Here is a 25,618-nt window from a genome sequence, read left to right as displayed (position 1 = left end):
TGGTCTCTACATAGGGCTCCCCTTGAAGAGCACTCGGAAGCTCCAGCTGGTCCAGAATGCGGCCGCGCAGGTGGTTATGGGCACGACTTGTTGCGCCCATGTGACACCTCTCCTGCATGAGCTGTACTGGCTCCCAGTGGTCTTCCGGGTGCGATTCAAGGTGTTAGTTACCACCTTTAAAGCGTTCCATGGCTCAGGACCTGGATACCTTCGAGACCGACTTCTGCCACTAGTAACCTCACACTGGCAATTTGCTCCCACAGAGAGGGACTCTTCAGGGTGCCATTGGCCAAGTTATGCCAGCTGGCGACACCCAGGGGAAGGGCCTTCTCTGTGGGAACTCCTGCCCTGTGGAATGAACTGCCCCCGGAAATACGCAAGATCTCGGACCTCCGTATGTTTCGCTGTGCCCTTAAGACCCTGCCAGGCAGGACTGTCTATGTAAATGATTTTTAAATTGGTGTTTTAAATTTTGGGTTTTAAATTCTGGCTGAAATTATGTAATACTTTTAATTTATTTTAAAACTGTTGTTGTATTTTGTGTTTTTAATTGGCTGTACACTGCCCCAAGTCCTTCGGGAGGAGGGCGGTATATAAATTAAATTATAAATAAATAAATAAATAAATAAATAAATAAATAAATAAATAAATAAACCATATGGGATAATCTTTTAACTTCTTAGTTGCATCTCCAACTGCAGGACAATTATAACCTTCTATATAAAGTATTTTCTAAGATGTCCAGCATACATGAAACATTGAAAAATTTAATTGTATTGATTTCATTTGACGAACACAGGGAACAAATTTCACATATTTAAGTGACTTTCTTTTGATTTACCAAGATAAAATATTCAAGCTTATTATTCCAGACATTCTGTACATAACTAATTGAATCAACATTCTTCAACATCCTATACATCAAATATTTAATTCTCAAGTAGAATAACCAAAACAAAAAAACAAAAAAACCACTCCACTCTAAGGCATTTTTGCACTTCTGCGAATGTTTTTAAAAGTGTTTTCTCCAAACTGAATTGATCCAAACTAATAATGCTATAGATAGCCTACTTTATCCTTTTCAAATAACTAACAAATGCTATTTTTTTTTCAACTGAGATTATTTCATAGTGTAAGCAATTCACTATGAATAGTTTGGTGTAAATTTGGTGTAATAGTTAAGGCACCTTTTGGTGTAGAGCCAGTTTGGTATAACAGTGAAGACACCAGACTAGAAACCAGGAGAGTTTCAGTTCTATTTCTGCCTGAGATACAAAGCCAGCTGAGTAACCTTGGGACAGTCACTCTATCCCAGTGCTGGGAAAAAAGCAATGGGAAATCATTTCTGAAATATTGCCAATAAAATTTGTCCAGTCAGTCACCAGGATCCAACACTGAATGGCACAAAAAAAAGCATTATATCTTCTTTGTACAATGTAATTAAAAATCTGATTGGAATGTATAAAGCTATTAAATTCAATCCATTTATTAGTGATCCATTCCTGTCAATCCCCCATGACAGGCGAACAATACCAGTAGGACGTGAGATTTATCGCTGTGATGTTTTGACAAATGAAAAGCTGTTTCGGATTGTGCCAGTCTCCTTTTTGTGTAGCAGGTAGAAATTCTCAACCGGTGGCATTCCAGGGATGGAGAGGAGGAGTAAAGAGAAAAACCAACTCCGAATTTTTTGAATCACAACTCAGCCTATTCGCCAAAATGAACAAATACTGGCAAAACTGATTTCGGTCCCATCACTACCACTTGGGGAACTCAAGCTTTACACACACACAAACACAGACACAAACACACCGGATCAGGATCGCGGGATTATTTCTTTCACTCTTCTCCGTCCCAGACTTTTCACTTTTCTAGGAAGTAGTGCGCGCATCGTCCGTCTGTGGCGATAACATGAAAAATAAATAACATTTATGTCCTGATGACATTCAGGAAGAGCTTAACTTCAGACAGGATCGCAGATCGATCTGTGATCGAACTGCCTCCCGTGACTGCGGGGCTGAAGAAGTGGGGAGATCTTGCTTCTTAGTGAAACCAGTCAGAATAGAGCCTCCACAGAGAGACTCCGAAATTTGTTTGGCAATTTACTTGCCCTGCACGAAATCGACCTCAGGGTCCTTCATTCTTATCGTTTTGCTTGTGAAGAAATAGGATTTTTATGGAACCAAGAAAAGGAGTTTGCTCCGCTTACTGCAAAAACGCTGCCAGCCTCCAACTCCTCTTTCGTACTTGAAAAGCTGAACATCCCAGGCTCAGCCGAGTTGGCGCCTTCGGTGCTTCCCTCTCCGCGTTTGTTCTCCAGGGGAGCAGCGTCAATGACGCTCTTGGCCAATCGGAGATGGAAAAGGGGGTGGGGGGAACTCCCTCGCCAGGACCCGCCCAGTCCGCTCTTCCGTGGTGCTGAAAAGGACAGTGCCAAGTTCCCCGAAACCTCAGTCTGGGGGAGATGGCTTCCCAGCAAGGAGAAACTGGGATCAGGCGGAGGAGGGAAACTGATCCCGCGACCGATCAGTCCGGTCCTTCGCGGTGGTTTACCTGGGAAGAGATCGGGCTGCGCTCTGGCCAGGGAGACTTGCCACGGGAGCGCTGGCTGGTGATTGACAGGAAAGTCTATGACATCAGCCGGTTCCACAAGAGGCACCCGGGGGGCTCTCGGACCATGTGCTGCTACGCAGGGCAGGACGCCACGGTAAGACGCGCGGCAGGTGGAGAGACGAAGACTCCGCTGTTTCCAGTTCCTTGCAACCGCGAATCTTTCACTCTTCATGTCAAAGCTGGATTCCTTTTTCTTGCTGTTGCCACCTCTTCTTTCTTTTAGCTCATTTCATTTAGGTTGCACTAAGATATGTGTAAGGGTAAATCCATCTATGATGCCAGACATGGATTTCTTCCTTTCTTTTTGGAAACAGACCCCCCCCCCCAATTCCTTCTTTCTAACATACTCTAATTCAATCTAATCTAATCACAGATTTTCTCCATGACATTCTGTCCCTAACCTGATGCTTCAGATCTTCCAACGTAACTAGAAGATTGCTGCTGGTCATATTTTTGTTCCTTCCACCTTTCCCAGCATTAGAACTTTCTCCAGAGAGCAGGATCTGCACAATGTGTTCAGAGTAGGATAACTTTAGCCTGGTTATTTGTCCTGAAGTGAGAACTCTGGGTTTAGTTGTCCAATGATCCATTGGTTTGTTTTCTTGGCTGGCCATGGTATTCTCAGGAGTCTTCTCCAACACCAACGTTCAAAACCATCAATACTCTTCTGCTTCTTCAACTTTCATTTCCATAAAGTACCACAGGGAGTACCATGGCCGGTATTGCACAATTCTGCTATTTATAGATATAGACATATCATAGCATTTGAGTATTTTTTCCAAGACCTTCATGGCTACTTTACTAAGTGTTGTGTGGTATATTTCTTGATCGCTTGTTCCTGTACTGTTGATGGTTGTTCCTAAAAGGCAGAAAGTGTCTAAGACTTCACTATCTTCATTATCAGTTCTACGGGTGGCTCTTCTATCTGTTGTCCTTCATTTGGTCTTCTTTATATTGTATTTTAGTCTCATTTTTTCCCATTGTACTCATTGGCTTTTTTTATTAGAGCTTGCAGATCCTCTGCATTTTCAGCTATTAGGACAGAATCATCAGTTTAGCCCAGATTATTGATGTTTGTGCCTCCAATTTCTACAACCACACACAACTTCGTCTAAATCAGCTTCTCTTAATATATATTCAGCATACAGGTTGAATAAATAAGGGGAGAGTATATAGCCTTGTTGCACTCTTTTGGAGCCAGCCTGTTCTGTTCATGTTGAGCCTTACCTTGACCAGTATGCAAGCTTCTCTCATAAGAACAGTAAAATGCTCTGGGATTCCCATTTTTGTAAGCTTATTCAACCTTGATCTGATTGACAAAATTAAAAGTCATTCTATGATAAATGAAACACATGTTAACTTTTTAGTATTTCTCAATTATCTATTATGCATCAGTTATATTTCATATTCCTCAGCCTTTTCTAAAGCCAGCTTGAACATTTGGCATCTCTTTTTCTATGTAGGGTTTTCATCTGCATTGGATGATCCCTATAATAATATCTAACCTGAAAGGAATGACCAGTGAATATGACCAAAGCATATGAATTAGTTCTAAAATAATATATTCAAGACAATGCAAGGGGGGGGGATCCTGTATATTAATTGTTCAATAAAGGTGGTAAAGAGATAACAAGTATGAAAAAAGATAAAGGAAAAACATTTTCTCAACTCCTCTTTTGGCTCAGGGTTTTCAGAGAAGAGGATATTTACTTCATTGGGCAATTCAGAAGATCAGGTTAAAGAATCTAGTTTCACTGAAAGGAACAGACAGAAACTGAACCTCCAGGCCAAACAGATTGATTGATTCCAATTGTATCATGTCACTATCCAAGTAAAATTCTTGAGAGTTTACATGTATAAACCGTAAACCCTTCAATATAAATATTAAAATAAAGCAATTACAACAGAAGCCAACATAATCTCTCTCTCTCTCTCCCTCTCCCTCTCCCCCCCCCTCTCTCTCTCTCTCACACACACACAAATCAGATAAGCCAAACTTTTATTTAAAAAAAAAACAAATAAAATATGTTTAAGTCAGAATAGAATGCTCTCTGGAACAATTCCGTTTTCTGCATCCTTCCAAATATGACCATTCTGATCTCTACTGGAAAACTGGTGCTGCTGCTTCCAGTGGAGAACCAGAAGGAACTTCTTCAGGGATGATTTGGTGGCCCCAAATCATTATGAAATAAGGATGAACCTTCTGTGTAACTGGAGAACCAGCACCTTGGATTCTCTCTTTTAAACTCTTCCCGGTCACCCTTTTGTTCTCTGCTTCGGCACTAGGAGTTGTAACTAACCCCCATCCCACCTCATCCCTGGCTGGGGGGGGGGTGGTGCTCGGGAGAACTTCGGCAAGGCTGGCCGGGCGACCCTCAGGGCAGAGACCCTCACCCCGGCCCCCTTAGCTGCTTTGAGAGCGGCCATGCCAGCCCAACCCAGCCCAGTCCAGCCAGGCTCCTTAGTTGGCAGCCGGGGAGGGGGAGGAAAGGGGGGCAGGAGAAGAAGCGCTGGCTTGGATCGCAAAAGCCACAGACTGGCTCGATCGCCTTCCTCTTGAAGAGCCTGCAGGGCAAACTGGAGATCTGGAGTTTGGGCGAGCGACAGAATTCTCGCTTCTCCGCCTCCCCACCTGCCACTCCCCCTCGCAGGCCGAGATCGGCAAACCTGATTCGGGGAGCTGAACATGCTGCTGTCGCGCAGGAGGAGAAGAACGTCAGAAATGGGCTCTCTCGCAGCGCCTCCTCTCTCTCCTCTCCCCAGTGGCAGCAGCGCGTCCGGCTCACCGAATCTGGCCTGCTGATCTCGGGCGGCAGCGGCTCTGACTTGATCCTCGCTGGCAATGCTGCGGGCAAGAAGCGGCCACGCCGATCCCACTTCATGGCTGCGCGGATAGCCCGCACCGGCCACTGCTCGGAGCTCTGGTGCCTGTACCCCTCCCCCGAGGTCGACAGGGCGAGGGCTGGCAGGAGTTGGTTTGCGGCTGCCACTAAGAGAAGAGCGCACAAGGCCGTTCCTGGTGGATGGCAGGTGCGCCTGGGGCATGTTCCCCCACCGTTCGCCTCCCCCACCTGTGTTGCCTCTTCTCCTCATGCTCTTTACGCAGCAGCTGCGCATGTGTATAAGTATTTGGGGGGCTGGGGCTTATATTCGAGGAGGCTTATTGTAGCATGTGCGCTCAAAAGCCCAATTGGGCTTATTATCCCGGACATGTATTATTTTCGGGGAAACACGGTATTCTAACTCATATTACTACCAATAATAACAATGACCCCTTGGATAATTTCATCAATACTTGTGGATCAGAACTGATCACTTTGGGAAGCTCTGAGTTAAACTGTGTCTCTGACCAGCACGTGCCCTTTTTCCCCATCTTAGAGCAAATAAAGTTGTTGAAGTGCTGTAATGAAGTTAAAGGGTTTTTTTTTTTGCTTATTTATACATTTTTATTCATTGAAATAATAGAAAATACTTGTAGCTCAGGTTTTAGATTTTGGCAGTGATTTGCTCTCTGAGCTTGCCATTTAGCTCCTGAACGTTTCACGAACAGGCCAGGTAACTTCATTTATTCATTTTTTAAACAAAATACTCTGATTAAGGCACTCTCAAGGATTTATTCCTGACAAAACAAAGACTGGACAAGCTGGTTCGCAAATGTCAGCATGCGCCACCTCTGTGCATGCGATGGCCTTCTGTGCATGCACAATAGTCATGCATTACGTCCAGGCAGGTGGGCGGAGCCTTCCGCAGTTGCAGCTACTGGTTCCTGTGATCCGGACAGAACTGGATGAATACCACTACTGAACCGCACCCTCTGCGCATGGCGCGGCTTTTGTGTGGCTCTCCCCATGTACTGCATGTGCAATTGCACCATATGCACATGCACATGGCTTTTGTGCATGCAATACATGCGTACATGCATGCATGCACAGGAGAGCTCTGAAGACCAACTGGGTCTCTGGAATTGGGCACACGTGTACCGGAGGCCCAAACACCAGCTGGGGCACGCGCACATGCACGGCTTCAGGTGAGTTGGGCGACAGCTCACGTGCCTGGAAAGATGGCTCTGCATGCTACCTTGGCCACGGGTACCATAGGTTTGCCATCACAGGTATAGACAGTGACTTGTTATTATTTTAACCATTCCGTCATGTCCGACTCTTAGCAAATGCTCTCCATGCTACCCTATCAAGCACAGCTTCTTTCAATTATTGAATGTTCTTCTTTGTATCAGCTTTGATGGTATCAAACCAGCTTGTTTTTTGCTTGCCCCTTTCTTTTTGTTCCACTAACTATTCCTAACATCATTGACTTTTCAAATAAATTTGCATGCATGACATGACCAAAGTAAATCAGACATAATCTTGCGATTTTGGCTTCTAATGATGTGTCTGGTTTTATACGATTCACAATCTCTCTGTTGGTTGCTCAGGCTGCCCATGGTATACGCAATTATTTATGCCAGCACCACAGTTCAAAGACATCAATTCTTCTATGAGCCATTTTTAGTGTCCAACTCTCAGACTCATACATCATTATAGGGAAAACTATTGCTCTAACTAGCCTGCTTTTTGTATTTATATCAATTTTTATGCTTTTCCAGATCTTATTCATGTTAACCATTGCACTATGGTCTAAGGTTAGTCTGTGTTTGATTTCAGGAGTACAACTGCCAACGTGAACAATTTTTGATCTAAGGAGCATATAATTCTTGAACTAATTCAATTTCCTCCTTGTTCATTTTAAACATCTCATATCCATCTGTAGCTGTTGTCATTATCTTTGTTTTCCTGATGTTAAGATCCAATCCTACTTTTTAAACTTTTATCCTGATTTTCCAGATGATTTTTTCCCCAGGTCTTCCTTATTTTCAGCCAATAGTGTTGTATCATCTGCATATCTCTAATTATTTATGGTTTTTCCCCCAATCTTCACTCCAACATCAGGCAATTCCTGGTCTAATTTTCACATGATTACTTCAGATTGAACAAAAATTTGTCATAAAATGCTTCTCTGTCTAACTCCCTTACTGATGCTGAACCAATCTGTGGCACCACAGACTTCTCATTGTTGCATCCAGATCAGCGTACAATGATCTGATAAGTCTGATTAGGTGGGTTGGGACACCAAGGTCACACAAAGCCTCTCATAGCTTATTGTGTGCTACACAGTCAAAAGCTTTCCTTAATCAATAAAACACATATATAGATCCTTTTGACCGTCATGTGCCTTTTCCATAATCCATCTGCAATGTGATCTTGAGTGACACGCCCCTTTCTGAAGCCAGCTTGTATATCAGGTAACTCTTGATTGATGATATTCTGTAGCCTCTGTTTAATGATCTTTAACAGAATCTTGCTTGCATGAGAAATCAATGCAATCTTGCAATTGTTGGAGCAGTTGCTGGCATCACTTTTCTTTACCAGTAGGATTAAAAGCATATTTTTCCAGTCCCGAGGCCATTAACAAATAGTCTATATCTCTTGACCCAAGGCAGTGAAGATGTTAACTGGCACTGGTCTTAGTAATTCTGCAGATTCATCAATAACCAAGACTTTCCAGTTTGGCAATTTCTCCATAGCCCATTCTACTTCTTTTTTCAAGATGCTTCATTAATTATTAATTGGGTTGTCATCATTATCATCTTGATGGTAAATCAAACTTCTATAGAGTCATTCTGTATATTATTTCCATCTGTTCTTGATCTTCTGCTGGTTACTTAGTACATTCCTGTTGTGATCCTTGCTGTGCTGAAAAGCTGGATCACATCATTTTCACTATGGCAAACATGACCTTGCTACGTCCCTTCCTGTTACCTTCTTCCAGATATTGACACTAATCCTCCCGCTGTCTACTTTTGTCTCTCCTGGCTTCATGTTGGAAAATTGCATTCAGCTTTTTAATTTCGCCCTTATTACCTTTGTCTTTGGCTGCCCTTCTCTGACCAGCTATTTTGATGGTGTCATCAGGCACTTGTTCTCTTTGATTTTGGCGTGACACATACTTTCCATCAATTTCAATGATCTCTCACGACTGTTCATTTGGATCTTTCCCTTCTATATTCAGTGATTCAAAACTATTCTTAACATCTATGGCATGCATAGGTGAGGTGTTGTTCAGATTGATTTTTGGGAGGTGGGAATACCTTTTTTCACTTTGCAAAATTTGAGCTTCAGTTTAGCCACTAATTGTGGATGGTCTGAGCTACAATCAGTACCAGGAAGTGTTTTAACAGATGCAGCTGACCTTTTCTATATGAACTCTTCTTTATGTCTATATTCACACTAATCATTTCTCGTTTTACAATTTTGAGTTTCCCAAGGGATATGCCTTTAACATTCCACGATCCAATTCGATATAACATTGTACAGTTGTGGGCAACTCTTTCATCTTGGGCCACATGGGCTTCCTGAAGGTTTTCCTCCAACAACATCATAAAAACTCTGACTACTAAAAGCTAGTTCTTGCCCTTCTCCAGTAGCTTGTAGGCTATCATCCAGCCTGGTATTCAATCCGAGTCATGTTGAGTTATTGCCATAAAGTGTTTTGGTGAGAATTTTTGAAGGATAATTCACCACTGCTTTCCCTAACACTTCCCATTTTGGGGGGCTTGGGACTAGCATATGGTTGATAAATCATCTGAGAAGAAAGGTAAGAATCAAATATAATCACTCAGCCTAAACATGTTTCTTCCAGGTTGCCATTAAATTGGTTCTTTATTATATATTTTTTTCTTTATGTTTTGCCTTTAGGATCCTTTTACAGCCTTTCACCTTGACAAGACTCTAGTAAGGAAGCACATGGCATCTCTTTTGATTGGGGAATTGGCACCTGATCAGCCCAGCTTTGAACCCAGTAAAAATGTAAGTTTGGAGACAGAAAATTGAGATAGTGGCTTATGGTATTAAACTGCATACCCTTAAATATTATATGGCTTGAGTCAAAGATCACTTTTGTCATTAAAACTGATCTGCTATTAAGGCCAATAAAAGATTTTTACAAAGATATTCCTCAGCCTTTCTGCATTGTCCTTGTATTTCACTCCAATCTCTTGGCATTTATAAAAACAGGAAAAGTCCATTTCCTTCAGCAGACTTTAATTATGAAGTGATCTTAGTATCGGCCCCTCCATTCCCATCCACTCTCCACCTCTTTGCCCTGAAGCTGCACTTGATTCTTCCCAAAGATATCCAAAGGATATCTTCACTATCACTCACACCCAGCCTCCTCTCATCTTTCTGTCTGCTTCCACTAAGCAAGCAGGACTCGGATCCACAGGTGAGAATAACATGGAGAGAACCCTGTTTGCTTCTTTAGGCTCCACAGATTCAAACTGAACCCAAATAATCCCACAAGATGAGGCTTCTGTCATCTCAACAAGACATATCCAGCTAGTGTCCAATGTAGAATGAATGTATACAGTATACATCCTCCGGATGTAGAGCAAACTCATTTTATCAGATGATTTTTCTATCTGATTTTGTGAAACAAGATCAAAGGTCCTTCTAAAAATTCAGCTGGGCAATAAGTCTTTCTGGCTGCCGTCCTCAGCCTCCACTTAATCAATCCCAGCCTGTCTTCTCAAGATTATTAAGCAGGTGGTTGCAATGCAGCCTCAGAGAGTCTGGAGAAAATGGTTTATCTGGATCCTTTTCAGTCAGGTTTCAGACCTGGGCACGGCACTGAAACAGAATTGATCTGGGAATGACCTGTGGTGGGACTTCTGGCCAATGGGTATCTAATGATGTAACCTGATGGAAGTCATTGAATGGGCAGCTGTATAAAGTGATTAAAGTAGGTAAATAGATACCAATAGCAGTTTCATTAATATTTAATCAGAATAATAATTAACATTAATTCATAATATTAATTACATATTTTATAACAGTAATAAAATACTACATTTAAGTAAATATTAATGAAGTTGGAATATAGTGCAAATGTGTTCTATAAATGAATTTAATGTGCAAATATATTACAATAAATATATAAATAAAAATAGTACTGAATAACACAACACTCAGTGGTTTTGTTACTAATAACTCTCCAGCCATAGATTAGTATGTGCATTAGAGGAGTATATAGAGTGGTGCCACCTTGTGGACACTCAATAAAGCTATACCAAACTATACTAAGCTATAAAATCATCTTCAGCTATACCAGTTATTTATGTCTCGGTCTCTGTCTCTTTCTCTCTCTCTCTGTGTCAGTCAGTTTCCCCATTAGTGTTTTTTGCCAAGATTATTAAATCCAGATAGACATTGATTTCTAGTGTCCCAAACATGAGCTGCAAATTGTCTAGCAATCACTAAGAAGAAAAACAGTTTATTTATGCAACAATTTTTCATTTGCTTTCTTCCACATTTACTATTTTTAAAAGAATATTTGTCAAATTTTGGGGTCACATGCTTTCTTCTTCATTCCCCTATAAAAAGTTTGGAAAGAAAAGGATAGTTTGGAGGGCAATTCCACCAAGACTTCATGATGTTAACTGTCTAGCTATGCTGTATCCATAAAATCGAAATGTCTGCAAATTTTCTGATTTTTTCCCCCATAGAAATTATTAGTAGAAGATTTTCGGGAACTATTGTCCACTGTTAAAATGATGGGACTCTTCAAGCCAAACCAATTCTTCTTTTTCCTGACCTTGCTCCATATTTTACTGCTGGATGCTGCTGGCTGGTTTGTGTTGTGGTATTTTGGGATATCTATAACGTCATTTCTTATTGCCACAGTGTTGCTGACCGTTTCTCAGGTAATTTTCTTGCCTTTATTTTTAGGTAAAATTGCATTTTTCATTAGATTGACTTCCTACAGCAGAATGTCTTTCAGCCAAATTAAAATAATTTCTTTATAAGGAAAATAACACAGATTCAATTGTCACCGGCTTTCAGAAGATGGCATTCAATTGTTTGGAGGAATAAGGGTTGAAGAAGGCTAAGCAATTCAGTTACATAAAAAGCCACTTCTGTTTTGCCCAACAAATGATTCTGTAGAAAAGAAGGATATTGGAGGCTTTTGGGAAGAGACTGGGCAGCCATTTATCTTAGAAGACCTGCAAGATCCCTTCCAACTCTGTTATTCTCTGTTCTATGATGCCATGTCATCTTATATCTCAAACCTTCCATTCTGAAGGACAGTAAGCAATGAAACAAAAATAGAGCATTAAAAAGCAACCGTCTCTTCTCACTGTCTATCACACAATATCAGATACGGTTGTGGAAGATATCTGTGGTTATATTGTAGAATTGCTTTCTTTCTTTCTTTTTTTATTGAAAAAGTTTTTCAAATACAGATTTTTCCCCCTTTTTTCTCCCCCCTCCCCCCTCCCCCTGTGACCTCTTCTTCAAAATAAAATCCAAATTCATAACAGATTATATGATACTTTACCATCCCCTTGCTCCATCCCCCAAATACTGACCCTTTCTTTCTAATAATATTATTATATCCCCCTTTTACTATACATTTCAAAATAACATTCTACTATAAGATTATATGATAACTTCTGGTTTAGCATAGTAATATTATTATAACACCCCATTTAACAATAATCTGCCCTTTTTCTCCTCCCCATACATATTTCTCTTAAATCAAACCATTTATGTATATTAATATAATATATTAATATAACATTTCAGAACAACCTTCCACTTTAAGACTAAATAATAAATCCTAATTTAATGTTTAATCTTTTATGTATATTAATATAACATTTCAAAGCAGCCTTCCACTATAAAACTATATAATAAATCCTAATTTAACATTTATTCTCATAGTCTTTATGCTCATAATCTATCCATTTCCTCCACTCCCATAAGTATGTCTCTTAAACATCCCTTTTCTTAAACTAAACAATCAGTAAATTAACCTGTCTCCACCCTCCTCTGCAAAAAGGCAGAGGTCTCCCAAAGCCCGGAGCAGCGGCGAGGGAAATAGGGAGCCTCATCTGCTCGCCCCCAAGAGTAAAAAAAAAACTCTGGGGGCTTCGCGGAGAGCTCTACCTGCCCTCACCTGCTCTATCTCACATTTCCTTATGGAAATGGAGTTTTTCAAGCCGCCTTTCCGTTGTAAAGGCAGCTTTTTACAGGCGATGGGGCTGGCGGTCCCGAGGGACCGTCTGGCAGCGACGGAGAGCAAACCGGAAGTCCCGTAGAATTGCTTTCTTGTGCCTATCCTGTTTGGAATGTTTCTCTAGGTGGCTGAACCTTTGAAAAAAAAATCCTAGAATGAATGAGCCTTTATTTTATCTATCCTAGCAGTTCTTGCATAGTTATTACAAATACTATTGGATATAAGTTGCAGGAGTGACACAAAATGTGGTTCTTCTGTTGTGAACCACCCTTTTCTTTTAGTCTCAAACAAGCTGGCTACAACATGATTTGGGACATCTTTCAGTCTTCAGTAATCCAAAATGGAACCACCTTTTTCATGAATTTGTGATGTGCCATTTAAAGGTAAGTAAGGTATATTATTCTTAGAATGTTCCACAGAATTGAAGGAAAGGAATATGGAATGTTGCAAATATACATGAAAACATTTCATGAGTAAATATCAAATGTGTTGTGTTATTTATAACAGAGGTGTCAAATGGGATTCTCATTTTCCCATTCCCACTCAAAGAATACAAAGAGTTCTCTTATGTTAAATCAAACTATTTGTTTGTCTATTTTATTATTAACTGCAGACCAAGAATGGAATTTCACTTGTAATAAACAAGATGAATGTGCAAAAGCCAATCCCAATTTCAGATCTGAAGGTGGCGAGACCTGATTCATATAGATCAAGATCATGTTAAATAAATTCAAGAAAGTTATGACTTGAATGGGAAAGCATCAAAGTGCCTATAACTGTTTCATTTGGGGGTATAGAATAAAATGAGAATAACATAGCAGATACCTTTGAGGGTATCAACTCTGCAAAGTTTGAATGAATAGGCTGAAATAGTTCTACAGATATAAATTTTCTGATATAAATTTTGACACATTACTTTTCTACTGTTTTAAGGCAGAAATAATAAGAATGAAAATAGAGCAGCACAGTCTCTTAGTTGCCCAAGAAAGAGTCTATAGATCAATCATACTGAAGTAAAACAGAAAACACTCTAGTCAAATTTAACTAGAAAAAGCAGGTTATATGCTATTGTGACTACTTAAAAAAAAAGACTGAAGAATGTTTTTGTATGAGAAGGAGAGTCAGAGTTGGGGGAACAAAGTCAAGAGAGGAATCATCCTGGAGTCGTTATGTTCCCACAAGCAGTCCAAGTCCAGCCATCCTTGAATTCCATTAACTCTTATCCAGTGCTAACTTAGCGTAGACCATAAGGTCAATATGGCATGGAAAAAATAGTGTTTTAAAAGTAGACATTCTATTCCATAAGTTTCTAATAATGTAATTGTTTTCAGAGGTACCAGAGTTTTATATATTTACAGTATATCCTAATACTGTCCATCCAAACAAAGGTGCTGTATATGTATATTCCAAGGTTGCCCAAATTGGAAAATTGAACCCAATTATTTGCTTTCACTATTTAATACTTGACAGTAAATAAGCATGATAGTTCTAAAAACTGAATCCTGCCTCATTAATTAGAAATTGGATTTCCTGTAAAGATATTCTCAGAATCAAAGAACTCCATCAAAATGTTGTAAATATTTTCTCTGAAAATATTTTCCGGTTTTTAAACTGGAATTCCTCTCAGAATATAAATTTATCTGGCAATAACATACATTTTGAGACCATTCACCTTTTCCCCAAAGAGTAAGGTTTAATGATCCCCATCTATTGATATCTGAAGAAACATCCCTCCCACAATTTTATTTATATTACATGTTGTATCCTTTGGTATATATATTTAATGGATTCGGTGCAAATATGGAATTGATATTTAGTGAATGGGTGACCCAATTTTTACCTATTAGCATCAGTTCTGATTTGGACAATAGACTATTCTGTTATTTTGCATCAATACTAAAATAACAGAATGAGGTTTAGAAATAAACAAAAAAATGTGGGCATTTGTATTCAACTGAGTTATGTAAAACTCCATAGATATTTCTATGTTGTCTAATAGCAGAAGCCAAAAGTTATTAAATATTGATTGAAGTATTAATTAATGTAGATAATAAAAAGCAAAGGTGAAACTGGACATCCGTGTCTAGTTTCTCTAAATAGTGGAAAAGTGGGAGAAAACATCATTAAAATTTACTTTAGATGTAGATATAATATTCTTAATCCATTTAATGAATTCCAAGGGATTTTCAGATCTATTTAATATAATAAACATGTATTGTTGGTGAATTTTATCAAAACTTTTTCAGCATCTAATAATGAGATTACAAATTGACCTTTATTTTAAATCTATTATATCTACAATTAATCCTATATTATCTGTTGCATGTCTAGTTTTTTTTCACCCTGCTTGTGCGTTCTTAATAACAAATGGTATCACTTTGCTATAATCTATTTCCTAACACTGCTATTAAAATCTTTGTGTCAACATTATCAGTGAAATTAGATGAGCATACCAGGTGTTAAATGCTAGTGATAAAATTCCCTTATCAATAAGTCTGATTAAATACAAGTGACAAAGGAAGGAAAATACTGGACCCAAAACTAACAGGGACTGTACTACAGGTGAGTCAAAGAAAAATAAGAATAAAATGGTATGGAGGCAAGAAAAAACAAGACTCATTAAAAGTGAGACAGAGCAGAATAAATGTAGGTCTCTATTTTGTTTTCTGTTTCTCTCCACAGGTGAATCTCTCTAAATACACAAATAGCAGAGCAGCACTTCTTCCAATGCTTTGACAGGCAGGGTTTTTGAAAGGTGATAAAACTCATTTGCCACCTACTCATGTTAATATCAGAGAGCTCATTACAATACTCAAATTCCCCCCAGTTTTGTCCATATAGGCAATGAATGCTTGAGATTCTTCAAAGCTAGAAAGCGCACTTAATCTTCAAACTGTTTTGAACCTCTCCAAGATAATTCAGAGTCAGCAGATTCAACACCTCAAACCTATTTGAAAATCTGATTCAAAGGTTCAATGGAATCTCTTCTATATTACCTCTTCAAAGCAGAATTCTGTGGTAATAAATAGTCAAGTAATTTTTTAAAAGAGCCTGAATGTTTTCTTTCACTCTTCCTCTACAGGGAAGTTCAGCTACTTGGTGGACTTTGTCCCATTCCCAGCATCATGCTAAACCCAACTGTTTCCAGAAGGACCCAGATGTTTCATTTCATCCCGTTCTTTTCTCATTAGGGGAACCTCTTTCTCTGGAGGTAAGAAGCAACTGCTTAGATGACAACAGATTTTACTGAACCCTGACCATTCTTCTTTCAGATCAGAAACTGTTAAGCCATTTCATTGTCAAAGGTTAGAATTGAACACAATATAATTCTTTTGGATTTATTATTTGTATTTATTAGCAGCGTTTGATAAAACAAATCTCACAGGGATAGTACATTAGTAGGGCTGGACAAAATGTTCACCCAAGGTGGCCACAACAAAAGTGTATTTCCCTTTCTAAGGCTGAGGTCAGGGTGGCTTTGTCCAAGGAGAGACTAGAACTCACTATCTTGCAATTTCTAGCCTGATGCCTTAACTGGCAACTCCTGTTGTAGCTCATAACTATAGATAAATATTATGGATTGGATTACTGGGTGAATTATCTCACTGGATTGACTTAACAATCATATACAAAAGGATTCTGAGGAAAGCAGTAAGTTTTTATAGCCATGAGTGCAATCCTAAGAAGGTGTTTAGAGAAGCAAAGTAACAGATTCTCTCTCTGTCCAAAAATCTGGTAGCTCGGGTAGGATAGAAGATGGAGGGTGGTATGGGGCTTAAGCATCTGTGGATTGTTTTAGATTTGATAAGTATATTCGGCCTTGGCTCTTTCTTAAAACAAAGAAACTATAAAATACTATAAACTATAAAATAGGGGAATGCCTCACAAGCATAAATACTGGAAGAAAATGTTTTATCTCTGATGGTTGTGAGGTTCTGAGGTTGTGAGGTTGTGAGGCTGTGGCAGTCAGTATAAATCTCAAAATTAAGAAGCTGCCTATTTAGCTGAGATTCTGGATTCCCATTTTGTTGTTAATTCACCCCTACTGAAACCAGTCAGGACATTAATTGTGGCAGCTATAGGATGGTGTGGAGCTGATATTGGGACAATGGAGCACTTTGAACCCATCAGATTCAGGTCCATCAGTAACAGTTTCCTTTGGGGCCTTCTACTAATGGAAAGGTTAGTAAAAGTTTATCTAGTGTTTCTGCTACCAAAAGGGACAGCTTCCTTTCCTGGCTAAAAAAACCTAAGTTTAAGAATGCTGTTTCCGTATTTATATTGCAGGGCTTAGTTCTAAAGCTATCTCATTCTGCCATGTGTTTCTGCATCTGAAAATAAAGACTGCAGTCTATTCTATCTACCACAATTACAATCTATTATTGTGACAGCTGTGTGCATCTCACCTTTTTTTCCTTTTGTCCTGCCTAAGTATTTATTTCACAGAGCAGCTGAAAAGGATGTTAAAGAAATGGAGCCTTAAGTTATAATTACCTAGTGAAAGTTATTTGTTTTTTTCATGACTTACTTTCTTTTACAGTTGGGTTTGCAGAAAAAGAAATACATGCCTTATAACTATCAGCACAAGTATTTTTTCTTCAGTGAGTATCTGATTTTTTCCCCTACCTCCTGCTAAGTGAAAATGAACTTTTTCTTGTGTAAAAAAAAAAAAAGCAACTTTTGCAAAAAAAGCTCTGGATCATCTTCGGACTCTTATCTTTTCCAGCCTGAGCTCATGGACAGATTACATATAATGCCCAGCACAGTGCAGATTAATAACAACTCTTTGTTATTAATGATACGATAAAGAGGAGGAGGGAAGACAGAGAGCAGAGGCAGCAACTGCAGAACATTGCAGAGAATGAGGAGGAATTCTTTCCTTTCTCAGAACACAGTTTCCCATGAGTTTAACATACATATTTAAGGTGGAGGGAGGCATCCTGATTCTAAGCCCACATCTTCAAAAACAGACTATGCCTAAACAGTGCAAAGAGAGAAATGGCAAACAGGAGTGGGTACTGCACTTCCTTATGCAACTGCTCAATTATTTGATGCTCTATAGCCATGATGGCAAACCTATGGCATGCGTGCCCGAAGTGGCACACAGAGCCATGTCACCTGGCATGCATGGCATCGCCCGTTCCTCTTCTAGGTTTCTGGTGTACATACACACTCAATGATCAGATGGCCTTTTTGCATGTGGCAATGCTGGTAACTAGAAGAGCTGGTCTTCTGTTTTCCTGTATGAGCATGTATGCTGCCCAGCTGATTGTCGTGTGTGCATGTGCATCAGAAACCCAGAAGAGTAGCTGGCTGAAACTGGAAGTTCAGTGGCTGAAATTGGAAGTTCATTTTTGGGTGTGTGCATGCGCCCTGGGCAGCTCCTCTTCCGGGTTGCAGCCCTGACAAGTGTGCCGAAAAGATTCGCAATCACTGCTCTATGGGCACGACTGATGACCATCCATAAATCAAATTAGAGTGGAAGAAAATTGCCATGTAAGAAAAACAGGACAATAATGGAAAGGATATTCCATTCTCTTCACCAGCAGTTACTTTTCTTTTTGAAACTATTTTATTCTTAAGAGCATAAATGGGGCCTGCTGGATTGAACCCCTGGCCCATCAAGCTCAGCAGTCCATTCTCACAATAACCAACCAAGGAAATTCACTGGTTTTCCTTCAGATGGCCTTCAGAGGCTACCACACTGCCATCCAAGCTAATAGCCATTGAATCTCATGAATTCCATGACTTAGCCCATCCTTTCTTGAAGCCAGCAAAGCTAATGCCCACCATCACTAACTGCTTACAGCAGTTCAGAGGGGACCCCTGTCATAAAAAATTTTTAAAAACTGTCTCTGGTTAGATTGAGTGTTGAGTCTGAGTCTCAAGAACCACAAAAGTGTTGAACTCTGAACAAGGTTTTTTTTTAAAAAAATATCTTCCTATAAGGGTTAGGTAGTTATTTTATTTTGGAAGAAACCCAAGATATAAAAGCAAAATGTGAAACTTACAAGTTTATATGTGTTTTCTATTGCCTCTACTTTACATTGTATTCTATTGCTATTTCTATATTGCTACATTAATTACAATTATTATAATGATTACAATTATTATACTCTATTATGATACCGTATTCTGTGGTACTATTATATAATAATGTTTTCTTCTTGCAAACACTGTTCTCCATTAATTCCTCTCTCTGGAATTTCTTCTCCTTTTCCTCTCTGCTATTGGCCAGCAAGTAGAATACTACTTGCAACTTTCCTTCTTGTGCCTCTATGCTTCTTTTCCTCTGGACTATTAACCCCTCCCTCTTTTGAAGGAAAAATGCCTTTTATTTGGGTGATTCCAATAGAAGAGAATATTTGTAGCTCAGGGTAGAACTGTGGAGTCCTTGGTGCTCCCTGAGCTCACTAGTTTACTTGCAGACATTTCATTACCCAATTAGGTAACATCATCGATTCTAGAAGGTAGTGGGGTTTGTTCTCTTTATATTTACTAGTAGCTTGCCCTGTCTCTAGTTTTAGGTTTTATATTGTTGTAAGTCACCCGGAGTTGTATTTTACAAGATGGGCAGTTTTACAAGATGTCTCTTATAAATGAATACATAAACACTTGAAAGCTGGTCTCACTGGATTTACCAGGACTTTCTTCTAAATAAACCTGAATAGATTAAGATAGTATCACGAGGAATAACAGAGCTTCCTTTAGCTCATTCAAGTGTATTTTAGTCAATTGGTTCTAATGGAGCAAACACAAATAGTTTGAGTGGCACAATTCAGGCAGTGTCTGCCATGTACATGTTTTGGGGTTGATTTATTTTTGATGACGAGATTCTCAAGTACAATTATAATTTTTAAATAAAATGTTAAATACAAAACATTTGAGGAATGTGGTTGATGCTTCCTTTATGCTTAAAAAGGACAGTTAATGGCTATATTCATCTTGTTTCCTTCTGCAGCATTGCCACTGCTTCTAGTGCCAACTTTTCAATTTTCCGCATTGTACTTTATACTCCAACGCAAACTCTGGAGGGTGAGTACACAAATAATCCATACCAAATATTAAAATACTGAGATCCCCCCCCCCAATGGTATGTTTCTAGGTTTAGAATTTTATTTCCTTAAGAGGATATGAAAAGACTGGGACCATTTTTAGGTGCGAATAAAAATTGGCATGGGGATATTGTTAATGGGAAAGTCAAAGCCACCCAATTCCAAAGTGCTTCCAGAGGACTATTGCTGGCTATCAAAAGGCCTTTCATGAAGAAGGCATTAGTTTTTTGTCTGGGAAATCAAACGTGTAGAAGGCATGAAGGGGAAACTTTAGAGGCAATTGGACAATGACATCGGTTGAACTAAGAATGTACAAGAATTACAATCGAGTTTTCTTAAGTCGTGATTTTGAGGGCTTTGATTCAGAAATGATTTATGGTGGCTTGAATACAACTATAAAGTTATGGTTCATCTTTCTTTGTAAAAAAAAATCTAGAGGGATTGGAAATGGGGTTGGACTTATTTTTTTCTAATAAAGAAGATGGCAGAAGAGACTTTTCCAGCCTTAGTTAAAATGGGAATTTGTCATGCACTATTGTCAAGTATTCTCACCTGATATCACATAAATATGTCAGTTGCTTAAAATAATGTTTTTATGAGCTCAAACAGATCCACATACACAGCAACACTGGTGCTTACAACCACACCTGGTCTCTTGTATTGATCATCACTATATAAAAAGCTTGTCTTCCCTGATTAATTAAAAAAAACTTTATAACAACATGCAAAGAAACTTCTCTCCTTCTCCATCACTTTCTGGAATGATGTGAGCTCAAAATTGTAGTTTTTAAAAAACAAACATACTCAGTCTTGTCTAGTGAATTTTTCTATAGCTCTTTTCAATCAGTTAAATCTGTTTAAGCAGCCAGGGTAGAAAATGGTTCTGTAAAAGTGGGCAGTAAACAGAGCAGAGTTTCCATAAAATATACATCTGGATCTCAGTAAGATTCCATGTAGGGTGTCTACTTGGAGCAAGGAAAGATGCTATTCTAATGTCCGTTTCTTTTCTTCTCTTCAACAGGAAATGACATGGATTCTGGCACATTTTATCCGATTCTTTATTTTATTCAACCCCATATTGGGATTCAAGGGTCTTTTGGGATTCCGCTTACTTTTCAAGTACTGTTCATCATATGTACTATTTTCTTTGTGTTTCACTTCACAGACCCTGACTATTCTCTAGATTATCCTTTCCCAAACTTGTCCACTTCCATATGTATGGGCTTCAACTCTACCATTGGCAGTAATGGTTTTGTTGGCTGGGGAATTCTGGCAGTGACCAGGCTGTGGAAGGCTGTTCTGAACTTACCCCCTCATTTTTAGGACACCCAAACCAGTGGTGGGTTGCCCCCGGTTCGGACCAGTTCTATAGAACTGGTAGTAAAACCAGCGGGAGGCTCCACCCACTTACCTGGATGTCATCAAAAGTGATCTGCGCATGTGCAGAAGCTTCTGCGCATGCGCAAAGGAGCATGTGCATGCCGGAGCAAAGCGAGTGTGTGCGCGCAGGCACGATGCGAACCAGTAGTAAAAGTAGGTAGAATCCACCACAACCCAAACTCATTTTCTTTCTGTTGAGGACTGGTGCACATGCATTCATCACTTACTGACTGCAGCAAAGATCATTTTACAATCTGAATATGTGAATCAACCACCACATAAATGCAAAGCATCAAAGAGGTTCTTTATTTTGACTGAACATTAGATGAAGTGCCACTTTTTTTTTTTTTAAATTTGATTTATATGCCGCCCTTCTCCGGAGACTCAGGGCAGCTTACAATGCATTAAGCAATAGCCTTCATTCTTTTGTATATTTTATACAAAGTCAGCTTATTGCCCCCACAAACTGGGTCCTCATTTTACCTACCTTAGAAAGGATGGAAGGCTGAGTCAACCTTGAGCCTGGTAAGATTCGAACCTGCAGAAATTGCAGGCAGCTGTGTTAATAACAGGGTGCATTAAACCACTGTACTACCAAGACTCTTTCCTTGGGTGTAACTCCATGAAATGAAGCAGTCCTCAGTTATAAGGGCCATATTGAATTTCCTGCTTCAAAAGGCAATCATTTTCCAAGGATTTGAGCACAGGGAGACAATAGGGACTAGCCAACTTTCTCCCAATAGCAGCAGAGATTTTCAAAGGATACTAAGTTTGCAAACAGTACTTTCTAATCGCTTTCAGAAATTGCTGATTAACTAATTCTAAGCTATTAGAATGACAAGTTTGAAAATGTTAGATAAATTTGCCTTTCATATGAACAGAATCTAAAATAATCAACAAACGGTTAAAAATGATTTTGATCTTAGAAAATTGCAGATGGACTAAAAGTCTTGATAAAATTGGAATATTATAACTTTTGCACTAATATTTTGGAATTAATTATAAAGTAAGTACAAACAGCTTCTTATGGGAAATAGACCCTGTTTTGGTTTTATAGAACATAACATAGATAAATAATTTCATGATTTCAAAAACTCGACAGAAGAGGGGACTAAAGATTTTAAGTAGAGGAGAGATATACAGGCCTGCAAGATAGTAAATAACGTGGGCCTTGAGCTGTTCGGAACTGGGCTGTGGAAGTGATAGGCAAGTGTTCATGTGTGCATGCATCCCCACTTGTGCGAGCAGTGGATGAGTGTGTGCATGAGCTTGCTGGCCACTCACGCAGAACAATCCCCTCTCCCCCCACCCCCTCCCTGGTCCACAAAGCCAGAAAGGTTGGGGAATTCTGAGCTAAAGATTAAGTAAAAGGAAGGAATATAAAGTTGGTTTATTTGATCAATGTTAAAATAAGATCAATTATAAGATAAGCTATCCTTTTTGGACTTTGCTGACACTGGACTGAAAAAGATAATATTTTATTGATTTGTTTATAGATAAGATATGAAATGAAGAGATAAATGTTTGTGATTTTACAAAAGGTGAAGAGTTATTAAATCTGTTTATACTTTGTGATGAAGGTTGGAAGTAACCTCTTTATGTATTTCTTTTCTCTTTATTATATTCTTACTTTTCTTGCACTTTTTATTCTTTCTATTCTCTTTTATTTCTTTAAGTTGAGTTTATACAGTCATTTAAAAATGATAAAGAGTATCGTGAAGGGCTGGTGGGAGTAGTAAGAACAACCTCACCAATTTGCCTTCCTCTAAGAGGGTCATATGTCACCATAAGTCATTATAGAACTATCTGGGATATAGCCAAGCCATTCTGTAGGGATCAGTTTCCATGGTATCTGGTCAACCTTCCAAATTTGTCCATTAACTCAGAAAGATTGAGGGTCCTGATCTTTGGTTTGGATCTGACTCATTGTCACCGAGGGAGTGTTAGAAATGAATTGGTTTCCATAGAAAGGCATCATTAGGTCTAGTAAATGACTTGCATTCTAAGCCTAACAAACAAACCAATAAATTTATCCCATTTTTCTACTTAACAGCTTATTTGTGTATAGTTTCACCTTGCCTCATTTACCTGACTTTGCCTCATTTCTGTCTCTCAGTCTTCTTGAGAGTATCCTTTTTACATGGATATCACAGATGAGTCATCTTCCTATGCACATTGATCATGATAAAAACATGGATTGGTTCTCTACACAGGTAACAGAGCAGTGGTGGGATTTAAGGTTTTTTTACTACAGGTTCTGTGGGTGTGGCTTGGTGGGCATGGCATGGCTTGGTGTGTGTGGCTTAGTGTGCGTGGCAGGGGAAGGTTACTGCAAAATCCCCATTTCCTCCCAATTAGCTGGGACTTGGGAAGCAGAAAATAGATGGGGGTGGGGCCAGTCAGAGGTGGTATTTACCAGTTCTCTGAACTACTTAAAATTTCCGCTACCAGTTCTCCAGAACTGGTCAGAACCTGCTGAAACCCACCTCTGTAACAGAGATCTCAAAGATAAAATTGTTCGCTGTACATGATTAAACTTTAACTTGTCTGTGTAATTTTATTATATGACAATAAATCACAGATTCATAATAATCCAATTACCACAGGATCCACTATAATTTGCATATGTGAAAAGTATTGTTTCACAAAATGAAAAATAAATATATTACTAGAAGTACATTTTAATTCTCTGTGTTTTCAAAACTGTACACTGAAGATATCAGATTTGATACCGAATAGAATAGAATAGAATAGAATAGAATAGAATAGAATAGAATAGAATAGAATAGAATAGAATTTTTTATTGGCCAAGTTGATTGGACACACAAGGAATTTGATTTGGTGCATATGCTCTCAGTATATATAAAAGAAATGAGTATTTAAACTACTATTAGGGTAATATAATTTAAGATTTTCAAAATTTAATATATTTGTCTAGAAATACTAGCTATACACCGATACATACATATATACAAACCAACATTAATATAAATATAAATCATGGACAAATATAAATATAAATCATGGACATTTGCTTGTTCTTCCTTCGTTCACAGTATGTCTGGCCTAAAACCTGTCTTTCTCTCTTCTCCCAGCTTCAGGCAACATGCAATGTGAATCAATCTTTTTTCAATGACTGGGTAACGGGGCACCTGAATTTTCAAATTGAGCACCAGTGAGTACTGATTTAGGGCAATAAGAAAGATTTTAAGCCATCAGTGAGAAATTGCTTCATAGTTCGAATAAGACAAAAAGATAGTAAAGGATCACAACTTCTTTGCCTTCCTTTCTGCCTATAGTCTCTTCCCTACGATGCCTCGGCACAACTTTTGGAAGGTGGCTCCTTTGGTGAAATCCATGTGTGCCAAACATGGTATTGAATATCAGTCAAAACCCCTGTTCACTGCCTTTGCTGACATTGTACAGTAAGTATCAGACTGCAAAGACTATCAGGTCAGAAGAGGAGTTGGGGATCTAGGAAACATTCAATTTATAAAGGTTAACCAAACAGCAAATCAAATGAAGGATCTGCCTGGTTTTGCTCTTAAGGACATGGGAAAGGTGAACATGCAATGATATAGACATACTTATATACATGTGAATATGTCAACTGAACATTGTCCAATGGGTAGAGGCTTCAAAAGCGATCTGGTGTGCAAAGTATGAAACTGATAACGAGAACAAACATTTTGGATGTAGATCCATTAAAAGAATAAAAATAAGCCTAATATCAGAAAGAGAGAGATGCTAGTCATTAAGCATGTGTTCTATCACATGCATTTTTCATAAAGTTAGTATTAAATAATTATCAGTTAACATCAAAGAGCCTTTCACAGGTGGCAGCACCCAGCTGTACTTGGGTGATCTTGAAAAAAGCTAAGCAGCATCTAAGTTGGTAATATTTTGATAGAAGCCATCAAGAAAAGGATGTAAGCTAGACTGTTAAGCTGCAAAAGTAACCTAGAAACAGGCAATGGCAAACTATTTCCATGTTGCTTGCATGGAACATGGAACACACCCAGGTGGCCTCCTAAATATAGGCAGACTCTGCCCTCTCCACCATGGTTATGAAATTTGGGTGCTTGGATAAAGTGCTACTTTATGATAATCCATATAAAGCATCAATGCAAGCTAGAGATAACTGTCAAGACATGTCAAATACCTAAAAGAATTTAACTCATTGAGAGATTTTTGGGCTACTCTATCTGTCTTCAATTTACTGTGCTTGAATTCACTTCTCTGCTTGAATCTGAGGCATGCTTTTTCTAAGTAGGACTTAACTCTCATGGCAATGAAGAGAATCTTATTTTCTGTTATTTTCAGTTCCTTGAAGGTTGCAGGTGAAATCTGGTTCAAAGCATATCATCTTGAACAGAAAACACAAAATCCTAAAATCTGCCTTCCACAAGGGAAGAAGAGTGAAGAGACAAGATAGATCTGAGAGGGACCTGACAGGCTTCAAGCATAGAAAACTTAAAGTAATTTGTAAATGAAACAGA

General features: G+C 38.9%; 1 protein-coding gene across 1 annotated transcript; it reads left to right on the top strand.

Moving 5' to 3' along the window:
* Nucleotides 1–2,464: 2,464 nt before the first annotated feature.
* Nucleotides 2,465–25,618, top strand: LOC139327495 (acyl-CoA (8-3)-desaturase-like). The gene is made up of 12 exons (XM_070957334.1): nucleotides 2,465–2,707; nucleotides 9,366–9,476; nucleotides 11,171–11,368; nucleotides 12,966–13,067; nucleotides 15,767–15,895; nucleotides 17,225–17,285; nucleotides 19,646–19,719; nucleotides 20,761–20,858; nucleotides 23,236–23,332; nucleotides 24,215–24,294; nucleotides 24,419–24,544; nucleotides 25,443–25,618. The coding sequence occupies exons 1-12, from the start codon at nucleotides 2,465–2,467 to the stop codon at nucleotides 25,552–25,554; spliced, it is 1,431 nt and encodes a 476-aa protein (XP_070813435.1). The 3' UTR covers nucleotides 25,555–25,618.

This window comes from Pituophis catenifer, unplaced genomic scaffold (genome assembly GCF_029215685.1).
Source record: "Pituophis catenifer annectens isolate HBS135680 unplaced genomic scaffold, rPitCat1.0.hap2 SCAF_1, whole genome shotgun sequence".
NCBI classification, from domain to species: Eukaryota; Metazoa; Chordata; class Lepidosauria; order Squamata; family Colubridae; genus Pituophis; species Pituophis catenifer.
The sequence above is the reverse complement of the archived record's forward strand: the minus strand, read 5'-3'. Positions and strand labels throughout refer to the sequence as shown.